At 35.6% G+C, this 16,005-nt stretch overlaps 1 protein-coding gene across 18 annotated transcripts in view; it reads left to right on the forward strand.

The window, feature by feature from the left end:
- ERC1 (ELKS/RAB6-interacting/CAST family member 1) overlaps window positions 1–16,005 on the forward strand; it is a 536,970-nt gene that overhangs the window by 167,336 nt on the left and 353,629 nt on the right. For all 18 annotated transcript variants that reach the window (XM_053920835.2, XM_053920834.2, XM_053920839.2 and 15 more), the window contains 3 exons: window positions 13,219–13,356; window positions 14,464–14,604; window positions 15,551–15,691. In XM_053920835.2, the coding sequence (XP_053776810.1) occupies window positions 13,219–13,356; window positions 14,464–14,604; window positions 15,551–15,691 (420 nt within the window). The remainder of the gene's footprint in view (window positions 1–13,218; window positions 13,357–14,463; window positions 14,605–15,550; window positions 15,692–16,005) is intronic.

The following is a 16,005-nucleotide window of genomic DNA, read 5'->3' on the forward strand; positions in this document are numbered from 1 at the left end:
ACCTTAAGGAGGTATTGGATTGGCCAAAGAGTCCATATGTTTTTTTTTTTCCATAAAATAAAACACATTTTTCATTTTCATCAATAATTTTATTGATTTGGATAGTTTGAGTATGTCAGCTATCTCCTGCCTTTGGCTTCTGGTGGGAAGAGGTCAAGGGTGCTGCTAAACATCTCCCAATGTGTAAGACAGCCCCACAGCAAAGAATTACTTGGCCAAAATGTCAGCAGTACTAAGAAACTTTGCAAACCCCTTTGACACATTTGATCAGTCACAGCATCTTCTCCATACACTGCGCAAATCTTTTTTTGTGTTTCAGTTGCATTTTTACCTTTCTTGAAATAATAAAGCATAATATGTCAAAAATGTTGCATATTTTCTTTCATTTTCAGTATTAAAATGGCTATACAAAAATTCACCAATTTTGATTTTTTTAAATGCATGCTGATATGACAGCTGTCACAATACAATCTAACAAAATTGTTTTGAATGAAGTTAAAGACAACTAAGTGTCATCATATGGAAAAAATGTAATGGACTTTTTGGCCATCCCAATAGATGGTTTAACTTTCAAAGTCTAAGTTAACTTCTGGTTTGTCAATAGATAACTCTTTTTAAAATGAAGCTGATCTTATACAAGTGACATTTTTATAATGACTGAAAAATTATGCCCTGAAAAAGGGAAGATCTCAGTTTACCATGTTATAAATTACCTTTAATTTATTTATTTTAAAATATTGTTAAATTTTGGGGGGTAACATTGGTTAATAACTTTATATAAGTTTCAGGTGTATAATTTTATTGTGCTCAGTTATTTGTGAGTCAGGAGTTCAGAAAGGGGCTCTCTTGGGTACTTTGTCCCTGATCCTTTGGTTACAGCTGTGGGTGTCTGCGGTTGGATAATCTACTGCTAAGATGGCTTCTTCACTTGCACACATTCTGCCCAGGTACTCCTGGCCTCTGGCTATATGGCTACATGACATCTTTTGCCTCAGGGCTTGTGCACATGCCCTGGGCATCTCTCAGCATGGTGAGATTAGTCACTTCTTATGTGGCACCTGACTTCTACAGTCATAGGTGATAGAAGCAGAAGCTGCCTGGTCAGTTAAAGGTTATGCTAGGAACCGATTTGGAAATGGCAGAGGATTCCTTTTGCTGTATTCTGTTGGTCATAATAGTCACAGAACTTCCCTTAACTTAGGGAGATAAAGAAATAGACTCCACTTCTTAATGGAGGAGTGTCAGTGCCACATTGCAGAAGAGCATGCCAGGTTGGCGATATTGTGGCCATTTTTGCACAATATATGCTTCCATTGAATAAAATGTTGGGTAAAGAGTTGAGAATATGAGGGTGAGATTTTGTGTGTGTGTGGTATGTGATAAGGCTCTTGTTCTCTTTTCTTATTCTAGTTGTCTTGAGATGTTGCAGCCTTATTAGAACAAAAAGGAATTTTTCTATTTCCACATTCAACTCAGTGTTTAATCTGTTATTCATAGGGCTTCTCTATCATTCATTGCTCCCAATAGAAGTCACCTCAAACCAGAAGGAATTCTGAACAATTTACAATTGTTTTACCTAATTCAGAAATTATCACAGGGTATTAAAATAATTTATAGGAAAAGGGTACAGAGGAATAAGGTGTATGGAAAGGATGGACTGACAGCAGAAGATGAATTTATGCCTCATACTTATTTTGGAAATTAACCTTACGTGAGAAGCACAACTGAAAACTTTTGCATATTAGTGATGCAACATGGAAGAGATTGCCATCTAGAAAATAACCAGACTGAATATGTGCAGAGATGATACATTGAATGTAAAAGACTATCTAAATCTGTTAAAAACAGACACAGTTGGCTAAATTGATTTATGTTATTTGGGGAATAAATCATAGGCTTAAGTAGTTTCACACTTCATTGATACTGTGGGACTTTGACTTTTAGGCTAGCAGTAAGGGATTAATTAGGATATTTTTTTGCCTAAGAGATATAATTCTTCACATACCATAAAATTTACTATTTTAAACTGTGTAATTCAGTTATTTTTTTTGTATAGTTATGAGGTTAACCGTTGCACTATATAATTCCAGAACATTTTCATGATCCCCAAAAGAAAACTCTACCTGTTAATAGTCACAACCCCTTAGCCTCTGGCAACCACTAACAACTTTTTGTCTCTGTGGAGTTTCCCGTTCTGGACATTGCATATAAATGTAATCACACAATATGTGCTTTTTGTGTCTGGTTTCTTTACCATAATATTTTCAGGATTCACTCATGTTGTAGAAGTATCAGTATTTTATTCCTTTTTGTGGCTAATATTCCATTGTAATGAACATACCAAATTTTGTATCTATTCATCAGTTTATAGAAATTTGGGTTATTGCTAGTTTTTAGATATTATGAATGTTTATGCACAGGGTTTTGTATGAATATATCTTTTTGTTTCTCTTGGGTATATATCTAGGAATGGGATTGATGTTAATTCATGTTTAACTTCCAAACTACTTCTAAAGTGGCTTCACAACATAGTTTTGCATTCCTGTTTGTTATTTTTCTTTTAAAAATAGACATTCTAATGGGTGTGCATTAGTAACTTACTGTGATTTTGATTGCATTTCCATAGTGACTGATGATGTTTCACATCTTCTCATCTACTTGTTGGCCATTTGTGTATCTTCTTTGAAGAAATATCTCTTCAAATCTTTCATCCATTTTAAAATTGTTATTTATCTTTTTATTGTTCAGTTCTAGGAAGTCTTTATATATTCCAGAGGTTCTACCATATCAGATATATGATTTGCAAATAGTTCTCCCATTTTGGGGGTTATGTCTTCACTTTATCCTTTTATGCACAGAAGTTTTAAATTTTGATGAATCCAATTTTTCTTTGTTTTTCTTGGTGGTTTATGATTTTAGTGTCGTATCTAAGAAAACATTACCTAACTGAAGGTCATGTAGATTTCTTCCTACATTTTCTACTATGAGTTTTATAGTTTTAGTTTTTATATTGAGGTCTTTGATCCATTCCAATTTAATTTTTGGAAATGGTATCATGTAAGGGTTCAACTTTATTTTTTTGCATGTGGATATTCAGTTAGTCCCATCACCATTTGTTGAAAAGACTCTTCCCTCCCCATTGAATTGTCTTGGGATGTTTGCTAAAAATCAGTTGAACAAAGACACGTTCATTTCTGAATTCTGGATTCTGTTCCATCAATTTATATGTCTATGCCATACCACAGTCTTGAGCTCTGTAATAGGTTTTGATATTGGGAACTATGAATCCTCTTTGTTCCTTTTCAAGATTGTTTCGGCTTTTGGGAGGGTCCCTTATAATTCCATATGAAATTTGAGATCAGTGTGTTCATTTCTGAAAAAAAAAAAAAAAGGCATTTGGAACTTTAATAGATAATGTGTTGAGTATGTTCATCAGTTTGGGGAATATTGCCATCTTAACAATATCAGACCTTTCAACTGAATGTAGGATGTCCTTAAATGATTCATGTTGTATTTAATTTCTGTTATCAGTGTTTTGCATTTTTAAGTTTACAAGTACTGCACTTCTTTAAATTTATTTTTAAATATTCTATTCATTTTAATGCTATTGTAAGTGGAATTGTTTTCATTTCATTATAAGATTAATCATTTCTTGTATGCAGACACACAGCTGATTTTTGAATATTGATCTTAGGTTTTGCAACTTTGTTAAACTTGTTTATTTATTCCGTTCTAATATGTATTTTAGTGGATTCTTTAGTATTCTCTATCTGCAAATAGAGATAGTGACACTTTTTCTTTTTCAGTATTTCTTTTTCTTCCTTAATGGCCCTTCCCTGATTGCCCAGTGCCGTGAGGGCTAGAAATGATGAGAGCAGGTGTCCTTATCTTGTTCTTTATCTTTGAGGACAGTCTTTCATTTTTCACCAGTATGATGTTAACTGTGGGTTTTTCATAGATGCCCTTTATCAGGTTTAGGACATTCCTTTCTCTTCCTAGTTTATTGAGTGTTTTTATCATGAAAAGGTGTTGGATTTTCTCAAATGCTTTTTCTGTATCTATTGAGATGAGCATGTGGTTTTTGTTCTTCATTAATATAGTACATTATACTGATTGATTTTCATATGTTGAACCAACCATGCATCCCTGGGATAAGGATGGTTGTATTTTTAAATAGCATTGTATTTTTCACCTGGGGAAATGTAGAAATGTTGTACCAACATTATCATGCAGGCAATAGGATTGGACCAGAGAGAACATATCTTTTGGATAAATGCTTCATTTTTGAGTTCTAGGGTATAATGTAAATAAGAACTATTCAGAGGGTTACATTGTAATGCTTTGTACAACAATAAGTAGTTTTGTCTCTTTGTTAAAACAAAATTTTCTTGGGCTTTTAGGTAGCTTATTGAAAAATTTGAGGATTTGTGTTTATCTGTATCATTTTCTATTGATAGTATGCCATATTAATATTCTCAGCGTCTTGTAAGCTCTAGTCCAGAATGCCCTGACTTGAACATTTTAAACTTGAGAAATGGTAGTTAACAAGTCAATATATAATCCACTTTTGTGACAAAGGTTGTTCTTAGTGGTATCTCAGGAGACATTGTAGCAGGAACTTGTCAGAGTAGTAAATACCTAGATAAGTATCTGTTACAGAAAAGGACAAAAAATTTGAAAAAAGACTGCTTGATCAAAGATTTGATGCAACGCACAGTCAATATTTTCTTCTGCTTAAACTGCTTATAATTTGGCATGAATTAACTTGCCTTCTCACCTGTGGGAAAAGCCATTTGGATATTGGTTAGAATCTCAGGTACCTGTCAACTCTAGTTGAGAAGTTGAAATAACAATTTGAAGAAGTTGTTAAATCAAAATTGGATGAAATAGCTTTTTGTGCTTTTCCTTCTCTGTCACACCAATATGTACACTTTAACCAGACAGAAAATAGCTTCAAGCATCAGACCTGTAGTTTGTCCTTTATCTTCCTGTAATTACCAGACCTCCTTACTTTTTTCTCCTAACACTTTTGTTCACAGAGGAGTTTTCCAGATTAGAAAACCAAATTTCTGAAACATTTTATTAAATTTGATAAGATTCTCTCAAATATTTTTATTTAATTCTCATGTATTTGAATTATAACGGTTGCATAATATTCCATCCAGATCATATATAATTTAGCTAGCCTTCTATTAATTATTTCATTTTTCTCAACTTTGTTATTGTTAATAAACAAACAGGATAGTGGTTGCTTTTTTTTCCTTTAAATTAAGCCCAGTGCATTTGTTTTAGTTATTTAAAAATACCGATTTTTCCATCACTGAAATGCAGTGAGCTGCAGCTCTACGACATCTGCGGAGGTCACCATCGTGGTCGTACAGCCCCAGGGGTACCACTCGTGTCGATATGAATGGAGGTCCCAAGTGCAGTCTCACCGTCGCTGCACCTCGGAAGGACTGCCCTTGTGGATTTTTGGGTCCTCTTTGTCTCTGAGCAGTTTTAGTGCAGGCAGGTCTGTATGCCTACCAGATACAAAAACAAGCATTTGAGCCATTTCCATAATTGTCTACAAAGGAGATTTTGACTGGCAGTGACCTTTTGTCTCACCAGTCTTTGCTTCATATTATCCATTCATTTTAATGTAAATGGTCCTTGGATCTATTATCTGTCCCATGAGCAAGTCTATTAAGAAACTTATTTTTCCTCCCAGCAATAAATAAAATCTGCTGGAGCAGTGGACTATGGATGAATTTTCCTAAAGATCATACTTAGATTTCCTGTATAGTTCAATTTGAATGGCTTTTAAGATAAAAATAATAGTATTCTTGATTTTTCTCATTTTCCCTATTATAAAAATATAGTTGTATTTTAGAATTAAAAGGGATATCAGTGGTCTTTGGTTTTATAGGTAATTGGAAAAATCAAGTAACTGGTCCAATGGGACATAGTTATGTGTTTACTCATTACAGTTTTCCACTCTGTAACTTCCACCATGAAAGAATAGCACAACTGAGAGGGAAAGGAAACCAGAGTAAGAACTGATTGCCAATCAAAATCTTTGCTGGACTTACCAAAGACCATAAACCGTAATTGAGAATATATGGGAGATATGGGAGATTTTAACAACCTAAATTGAATTTAAAACATGGCGTAAAGTTTCTCCTGACTTTATTACTCTTGTGTCTTCTAATGATTGGACAAGTAAAATTTAGAGGCAAATATGCAGAGTGGGGCAAAAATAGCTTTACAGTTGTAACTGAAACACAGAGGTTATTCTTATATTATTATTTATTAATTATTGTATTATTTTCCATACAAGTAATTATAAACCTACTTTTGCCCCATCCTATAAATAGTCTGGGCAGAACCTGCTTATTTTGGTAAATTATCATTGTACCTAGTTTCTGCATATCCCCAGAGTGTAGCATGGTAGACATACAATTGCCTGAATATTAGGGGACTCAGTGAAATTTTCCTTTTTAGATTCTGTTAATCACTGTGGATCTCTCTGTTCCAGCCAATTAGTTCATCCAGACTGATGTGGAGCTTCATCCAGCAGAGCCCGCCCCATCCCCCCACCCCCCACGGCCATTGCGGATGAGAATAAGTCTACCAAGACATTATCTGTTTGGGGAGGAAAGGTAGCCAGTCTCTCAGAGGAGAAGGGCCTTGAGCCTGTTCCTCAATGGGCTGTTACTGGGTTTAATTTGCATAGGAATACAGGGGGTAAAGCCAATCAATCATTGTCAGGCAGTAATGATCAAACAATAGATAACATTCAAAGAACTATGAGGGCTTATTCTGAGTCAGGGTCATATAGCCAAAGGGCCATAAAACTTTGAGAAACAAACTCATTTCATGCTTGGACCTTTATCATTTAAATTGAGGGCTTTCTTAGCAAAGCAGGTTTCACAGGATTTTGTGCATTCTTTCTTAGGCCTTTTCGCCCTGGGGAACCTGCCCTTTCCAGCACAGGGCCACACCCACCCTGGCATTGTTTCTGGCTTAAGTCAGGCAGAAGTAGGGCAGCCAAGAGATTAGGAGATTTCTTACAGAAAGAATGAGGACTCAGACTATGTCAAAGCCGAGGGGTGAGGGTCCATCACCCCCTTTTTCTGTAGTCCCCCAAGTCCTTCCCTAATGGCCCCATCGTGACCATGCCTGTCTTAGGTCGTCCATCCCTTGAGGAATCTTACCTATCATTAGCTAACCAGTCATCCACCTGGGGCCAAGCAGGGTGAAGTAAAGGGGGCAGAGGTGGTGCCCCTACTGGGAAGATAAGCTTTGTCTCCTTAGTGGCTTAGGGTCTCAAGATCTCTCACTCAGCCTTAGCCATGGGGGGTTACAACTTCTGCAGCTAGGCAGGGTGGTTCCCAACACTGTACTTCTGCCACTGATATTGAAAGGTATTATTAACCAAGAAAATAAAGGTGAGAGCTTTTCTGAATAACTTGCTTCACATAACAAATTTGATGCCGATGGCTGCTTAGAACTGTGGAGGCATCATCAAAAAATTACTTCCCTTAAATGATGTTTAAAGTGGCCAGGTGATTTCAAGAAGTGTTTTGGGATTCTTTGTCCTTAGAACTGTATCATAGAGGAAGTCTCTTCTACCTTTATGTCAGTGATTAGGGGCTCAAAGGCAGAAGAATGAGTTCCACTTGACTAGGAGAAATAGATCACCCACAGTGAAGCATGATAGTTTGTGACAACTGGCAGTGCTGGTAAAAACCAAAACAAAAGATGTCAAGAAATCTGTCCCAGTGTGGAATTGGTATGCCTGTATGAGTAATTTATATGTAGCATGCATTCAGCATTAGTCTTCCTCTGGTTTCATTGGTTTTACTCTCTCTTTGTAAAATAAAAATTGTGTGAGGGGAAGAAAGACTCTATCTAATATAATAATTATTTCTATTTTTTCAACCCATTTAACAGAACTATATTATAATTAGAAAGGTCATTTTAGGGAAAATGTGTTCTTTCTCTAAATGGTTAATTAAAAAATACTTCCTTCTTGAATTCTACATTGTTAGTTCTTCTCTACGATAATAAATGGTATGTATAAACCTGGTTGATCCTCCCCCTCCCTATTTATCATCAAGAACACAGACATATACAATAAACACCAATTCCTTTGATTGCTACAAAACTTTACTCGTGTAGAAATTGAATACACACTGATAGGTACTTAATGATTACTTCCTGTATCAAACAGGTTATGAATGAAGTAGAAAAAAAACCCATAGAGTTATAAAATACATCATTTTATGCAATAATCACTTTATTAATTTTCATTATTACTAACAATAAGTTATTTAAGTAAAATAAGAAAAGCTTTTTAGCTATTTCATTGTCAAGTTTGTATAAATAAACTGGCTTACTTCTACCCCTTGAAAGGCACGCTATACAGACTGTTTTAATATCATGATGCTCAAATACTGATATCAGGTGTCTTTGGCTCTCTCCACCAAAGAGACTTGTGTTTAGTGTATTGTGTTTAAATACATGTTTTCCCCCCCGGAAGATGTACTTTTGCCTTTGCAGTGGTTTGCTACCTCTACCCTCTATTCTTTGCTTTAGAAGGGGATAATATTTTAATATATGGCCATAGTAATAATATCCTGTGTTTATTAATAAATGGTCTTTAATAATAAGGAATAGTTTATGGAAAGATGCTCGAGTCACTTTTGTGTGATTTTTTTATCATAAAACATATTCATAGTATAGTGATTAAGAGTAGGATTCTGTAGCTAGATTGATTAGTAATTACCTTAGTTTTGTGGTAATGTTTAAATAGTTGTTACATATTAAGTTTTTAAGACAGTGCCTGCCAATGTACATACTATTTTTTTTAAGTGTTAGTGGCCCCTGTTATCATCACCAGTAGCCCTCTTCACCACCACCACTGTTGTTACTACTTTTTGTTGTTACTGGGGTCATGTTGGTATTTTAGAGAGTCTGTGTCTTCTGTACCTACGAAATGGAGAGCTGAGTTTCTCTGGCATTGGGGTAGATATTCTGAGCATATTTACAGGAGTATTTTTCCACTTAACATGATTTCAAACAATCATCTTTTATCGTTATTATCCAAGTATGTGAATAACATACAGTTTTTCTTCTGGCTGTTGTATTCAAAACATTTTATAAGTTATATATTTCAGATCCTGTGGATAATTAAACTTAGTATGGAGTAAGATCTCCACTATAAATTTTATAGAAATTAAATAATAAATACTGAAGTGATAAGATACAGAACTATTAGGATGAGCAGCTTTTACAACCTCAACATTAGGTTGAAAAAAGTACGCATGGCAAGAATAATATGGTAGCATTCATATACCAGCTCATTAGCAACACATATAAATCACAGATCCATGATCAAAACACAGTTTTGAATCGTAAGCAAAGTGAATATATGTAACAGGAGCTTTCAGTAGGGCTCAGCTGTTATCCATCATGAAGCTGGATAAAGGAAACAGTATTTTTGTACATGCCTGTCCTTTCACACATCACACTCAGCATCTTTGGGGTTTGTTCCATGGTTACACAGCTAGTTTGCACATACATGTCTATTTCAAGTCTTCCTCCCTGATGGTAAGTTGCCCAAAGGTATTTTTAGTGTGCACTCTCCTTTCTTCATTTTGTTAGTGTCTTTCAATATGGAATTCCTCCTCTTCAAAAGTACATAGGAGTCCAAGAATAGAAATCCTTTTCCTCCCCTCCAGCCCAACAACAGTCAACCTGTTTAGGTAATTAAAGGAGAAAATAGTTTAGGGAGAGCTGATTAATGGGGATTTTATCTAGTTTAGCAGCTTCTGCACCTGAGTATTATCAGGAAAAGTTTTTGCCAGCAAAGAGTAATGAATTGTTTTAATAGTTGTACTGCACAGAAATTATATATGTGGAATTTTTACAATTTAAGTGATTTCTTTCTTAGATACTAATAATGGAGGAGAAAGGTGGGTATTATTTTTACCATGCATGTAGGGGCTATTTGTATATTAGGTGAGCCCATAAAACAAATCTCTGTTTTCTTGTATTTAAAACTTGGTTCTGTGAAATTTTATTTTAAATAATGGTTCTGTACTGCTCTTTCTTGGTAAGAAATTCTAATCAACAGTATGAGCATATCTTTTTTTTTGTATATAAGGTTTATATCTTACCAACTAGAATGACCTGCACAGCCGCTTAAACACGTAAACACCAGGGCATTGCATTCTGTATGTATATGAAGTGTGCACTAGATTTTTGGGTGGAAAATTCTCTAGTGGTTGTGAGATCTCAGCCTAAGTAATGATACATTTGAGATTCCAGTAGCAGTGTCTGATTAAACTAAAGGAAAACTAATGCTTTTCATTTATGATGGTCTTTTCTCTAATGATAGGCTTTGGGCTTTTATTGACAGTGGAACAGACTGGAACCCATTTCAGGCTTATCAGTGGTTAACTTCTGTTCATGGCACCCGTTCTAAATTTGCCAGATACTTTGTTTTTCTGTTTCTAATTCCACTCACTCTAGGCGGGGACTTCTTTTTTCTTCCTCTGTGGAACGAAGCAGGCCCTTAAAAAGCTTATACTAAATTGATTAACACAGGCAATTATCTGAAGGTTGGATCTAGGGTTTTTTTCTAGTTCCTTTTTTGGCAGGAGTTTATGTGTATGCCTAACTACCATTATAAAAGTCTAAGTTTATATATTATTCATTTACTAATTAACCAATATTTATTACAGATGTGATGTGTGCCAGATATGAAAATAGAAAACTGAGGTGAATGGGGAGGATCCAGTCTACTTGTGGAGACACGTATAAAACAAATAATTAGAATACGCTTAGGAATTTGTGTTATAGCATATAGATAGATGTAAGAGTGGAGGTGAGTGTGTAGATAGATGAGAGAATGGGGATAAATGTGTCTGTGGATGGGGATTTTATATGTATAAGTGTGATGGAATGCAGACAGTGATCATCTTATTTTTAGGGGGTAAGAGCAAGAGAGTCTTCCCAAAGGAAGTAGCATTTTTGTTGCTTTCCGAAAGCTATGTAGTTTAAACCTGCTAGTTCTAGTATTAGCTCGAGAAGGATATGATTACATCCTCCATTTTTGTTGAAAATGAAGTAAAACCTGCTTCATTTTTCTATATGGAACTTATGGCCATCCCACATACTGTCTTCATTTCACTAATTTTTCACTGTCTACCATGTTAGGGTATAAGCTCTTTTTGAGGGTGGGGATTTTTGTCTGTTGTGATTATTTCTGTATCTTTAATACCTATAAAAATGGTGTATAGCAGGAGCTCAAGTTTATGTTGAATGAATGAAGTTTGTGTGTTTTAGAATAATTGCCTTATTATATTTTCTCTAGTTTATTAACAATATCTCACCCTGGCTGGTGTGGCTGAGTAGACTGAGTGCTGTCCTGCAAACCAAAAGGTCGCTGTTCGATTCCCAGTCAGGATACGTGCCTGGGTTGTGGGCCAGGTCCCTGGTCGGGGGCACATGAGTGGCAACCACACATTGATGTTTCTCTCCCTGTCTGTCTCCCTCCCTTCCCCTCTGTCTAAAAATAAATCAATAAAATCTTTAAAAAAAGAATCTCTCACTCTTTCTGGTGAGGCTCAGTGAATTGAGTGCTGGCCTGTGAACCAAAGGGTTGCTGATTCGATTCCCAGTTAGAGCACATGCCTGGGTTGTGGGCCAGGTCCTTAGTAGGGGGTGCACAAGTGACAAACACACGTTGATGTTTCTCTCCCTCTCTTTCTTCCTCCCTTCCCCTCTCTAAAAAAAAAAAAAAGAACATCTCTTGCCCAGCCAGTATGGCTCAGTTGGTTGAGTGTCTTCCCAAAAACCGAAAGGTCAGTGTTTCAATTCCTTGTCAGGGCACATGCCTGGACTGCAGGTTTGGTCCCCGGCTGGGGTGCATTGGAGAGGCAACAGGTTGATGTTTCTTTCTCACATCAACATTTCTCTCCCTCTCTCCTATCCCCTTGCTCTAAAATAATTTTTTTTTTTAAAAAGAATCTCTACAACACCTTCATATTTTTGCTTTGTACTTTTCATTATGTGTATTTGAGTCTTCCTAGTGATAAGATGCTATTTCCAGCCCTGGCTGGTGTGGCTCAGTGGATTGAGTGCGGACCTGAGAACCAAATGATTGCTGGTTTGATTCCCAGTCAGGGCACATGCCTGGGTTGCAGGCCAGGTCCCCACTAGGGGGCATGTGAGAGACAACCCCACATTGATGTTTCTCTCCCTCTCTTTCTCCTTCCCTTCCCCTCTCTCTCAAAATAAATAAATAAAATCTTTTTTTAAAAAAGGTGCTATTTCCACAATGCTTCTCAAACCCATTCCCTCTTTTCCATCTATCTCAGTTCATTTTATCTCCAAAATCTCTTACCTGAATTGATACAGTCTCCTAATTGTTTTCCATGTCTTTATGCAAGACCTCTTAAATTTTTTCTTTATAGCTAGCGGAAATATCTATATAAAATGTAGAACTGACCGGATCATTTCTTTGCTTAAAAAATTCCTAATCCATCTGTCTAGAATAGAATTTTTGCTCTTTAGGATGGCTCACAACCCCACCCAGAGCTTGCATTCAGCTATTTAATGGGAAGTTCTCTTACCGTTTTATAACATAATAAAAATGGGTCTATTCATTTTTCTTTGTATCATTAATGTCTGGCATGCAATAGAGAATTCAGAGTATACTTTTTTGAGTAAATGAATGCATATAAATGTGAATGCATGTAAATGAATGCATATAAATGTGAAGGAAGGAATAACTACAATGAGAAATTTCATCAAAAATGCTTGTTGCCCTGGACGGTGTGGCTCAGATGGTTATCCAGTAACCAAAAGGTTGCAGGTTCGATTCCTGGTCAAGGTACATAACTTGGTTTGGGTTCGATCTCGGTCCAGCTACAAACAGTCCCCAGCCTGTGCACATATAGGAGGCAACCAATCGATGATTCTCTCTAGCATTGATGTTTTTCTCTCTCCCTTCGTCTCTCTAAAAGGAAGGAAAAAAATGTCCTCAGGTGAGGATTAAAAAAAGAAAAAAGAAAAAAGAAAATGCTTGCTATTTAGATAAAAAATGATATAAAAATCTAAACACTAGTATTTAAGAAGACTTTTTCCTTTAGATAGCTGATTTGTTTTTCTTACTGTCTAGCTGTATTTATTTTATCTTTTCTTCCTTAATTGTCTGTGCACATTCAGATTGAAAATCTTCAAGAGCAGCTTAGAGATAAGGAAAAGCAGATGAGCAGCTTGAAAGAACGAGTCAAATCCTTGCAGGCTGATACCACCAACACCGACACTGCCTTGACAACTTTGGAGGAGGCCCTGGCAGAGAAAGTGAGTGATTGGTCCAGATTGTTCATAGACATATTTCTTCTGCCTTCTCATTATTCTAATACTTTTTCTAGTGAGGAGACTTGGATTTAGAACACAGCAAAAATCCCTTTGGGCAAAAAGGGAAAAGAGCTCCCTGTGCTGTTGCTGACACACATAATATAAAAGAAAACCTATTTAATTATTCCCAGTTTAAGTATATGTTGCTAGGCAAGATGGATGCTACACTAGAGGGCAGTGGCTGAAGTTTCTACAGTTAGCCATATGTTCCCCATTTATGATCTTGTGAAGAAAAGGAATATTTTTATTTATATGGTCAACTAGAATTTGGGGATGTGGGAATATCAAACACTGACTGTTAGTAAACAATATATAATTAGTTCTCCTTTACTATGTTGTATTGGTACCTAATATATTTGTGGGTTTTAATTATTAATACAATGAATGTACTTGCTGCTTTTCTAGTGTTGGCCTTGCTGCTGTATTTTGGCTTCATGAGCAAACTGAGGTGTAAGGAATCAAGGCTTGATTACTGAAAATATTCACAAATAATACCCAGAAATGTACTTAAATTACATAACTTTCAAACTTCCTGAGTATCTGTTGACAAAAAGCTTTAATGGTTTTTCTTTTCTTTGCATTCGTTATGTTTTAAACTCAGCACATCATAATCTTCCCAGCACCTCCACCCTCCTTGTGGTGTCTGATTTGTGAGTTGTTTCCGTTGCCTGTAGACAACATGTGAATTATCTATAAAGAACAAATATTTGTTACTTATTGTCGCCAGGGTGTATGTGTGTGTGTGTGTGTGTTTGGTTACTTGGGAGTTGAATAAATTGGATTATTCCAAAAGAATACATACTTTAGGGATTTGTAAAATTAGTTGAGATTATGTGAAAAGAAACCTGAGGGGATAAAAATAACAAAGGTATATCTTTGTTATAGCAAGATAGGTAGGAAGGATGAATTCTTTAAACTATTGACAACTTATCACTGTCTTTTGAATGGAGGATGGAAGTGTGAAATTTTATGAGCTAAAAGATGAATTATAGTCCACATGGTACAAGGATGAAAGGAATTTTCTCATTTATTGATGTGCTCTCTCACCAGGAGCGGACAATTGAACGCTTAAAGGAGCAGCGGGACAGAGATGAGCGAGAGAAGCAAGAGGAAATTGATAACTACAAAAAAGACCTTAAAGACTTGAAAGAAAAAGTCAGCCTATTGCAAGGCGACCTCTCAGAGAAAGAGGTTAAGATCACCAAAATGGAATTTTTTGGTTTGCTTAGTGCATTGTGTGTATCTGTTGTTGGTGTTTACATAATGCATATTAAAAAGTATTTAATGGATGATTTTCTTAATATTATTATAGCAGGCCTTTTGGGAAGACCTTGAGGTGTGTTTAAGGAAGCTTTTCGGAGACATAGTAGATTGGATCATTTATTTCCTGTTTTTACCTTCTTTCAGTATGTTATAAATTGATTTCTTCCTTGTTAATGACATTTAAAAAAATCCTAACATAACTGAAGCCCAGTTACATTTGGAGAAGTATTGTGCTAATGGTAAGAAAGGTGATAGATGAAAGGAATATGCAAAAGAACAACAATTTATTTGCAGCAGCTCTTAAAGTGCACCTTGCGTCTGGCAGAGAAATCTTAAATATCGACTAAGTGACTTAATCTACTTTGATCTTGGCTTTACGGAATCCTATTAATGTGACCTAAATAACAAAAATGGCTAATGCCTTGTGATCAGATAGTAATGCATGAGATTTAGGGATATCCTCAGGATTTTTTCCCTAATATCTTTAAGAAAATTTATGGCAACTTAAGTTTCTAGTAGAATTTTTCTTGTAAAAGGGAAAAGTGTTTTATAGTATTTAAATCAGTGTGACTACTGAGGCTGACTATTTACATTCACAAAGCTTAATCTACTTCCCCTTTATTTTGTGGGAGTGCGTGTGTATTGATTGAACTCATTAAATCATTACTCAATTGGTGTTTCTTGGCAATTCATCTTTAGTTAGGACTTGAATGCTAAAGTTAATATTGTCTTATATTTCATGTTCTTGAAATAGAAATATGTCAGTATATGATAATGGAAAGAAACTACAAGCCACCAAGAAAATAATTTAAAAAATTTAATTCTCCATTTTGTTTATAGTTAGTATTTATTCTGGATGTGTTGCTTCTTTTAGGCTTCACTCTTGGAGCTGAAAGAACATGCTTCTTCCCTGGCTTCCTCAGGACTGAAAAAAGACTCCCGGCTAAAGACACTAGAGATTGCTTTGGAGCAGAAGAAGGAGGAGTGTCTGAAAATGGAATCACAATTGAAAAAGGTTAAAGAAAAATTTTCTATTTTCTTGCTTTGCTTTAAATAAGAACATAGTAGAAAACTCTATGATATGTATAGTATGATAATCCCCTAAAGTTCAAAATACCACTTTTTACCTTGATTAATTCTCTTAGAATTCATATTCTAGTTTTGTTTATTTTACTCCTGAGAACCCCAAAACTCTTAGAAAATTGACAGTTTAGAAGAAGATTAAAATATGAAGCTTCCTTCTGGATGAAATACAATACCACAATGTAATAATCTCGATTATCTGATACTTTTCTTCCATTAGCATCAGGCTTCCAAGAAGGAGATAAT

The sequence above is a fragment of the Desmodus rotundus genome, chromosome 3 (genome assembly GCF_022682495.2).
Source record: "Desmodus rotundus isolate HL8 chromosome 3, HLdesRot8A.1, whole genome shotgun sequence".
Classification (NCBI taxonomy): domain Eukaryota; kingdom Metazoa; phylum Chordata; class Mammalia; order Chiroptera; family Phyllostomidae; genus Desmodus; species Desmodus rotundus.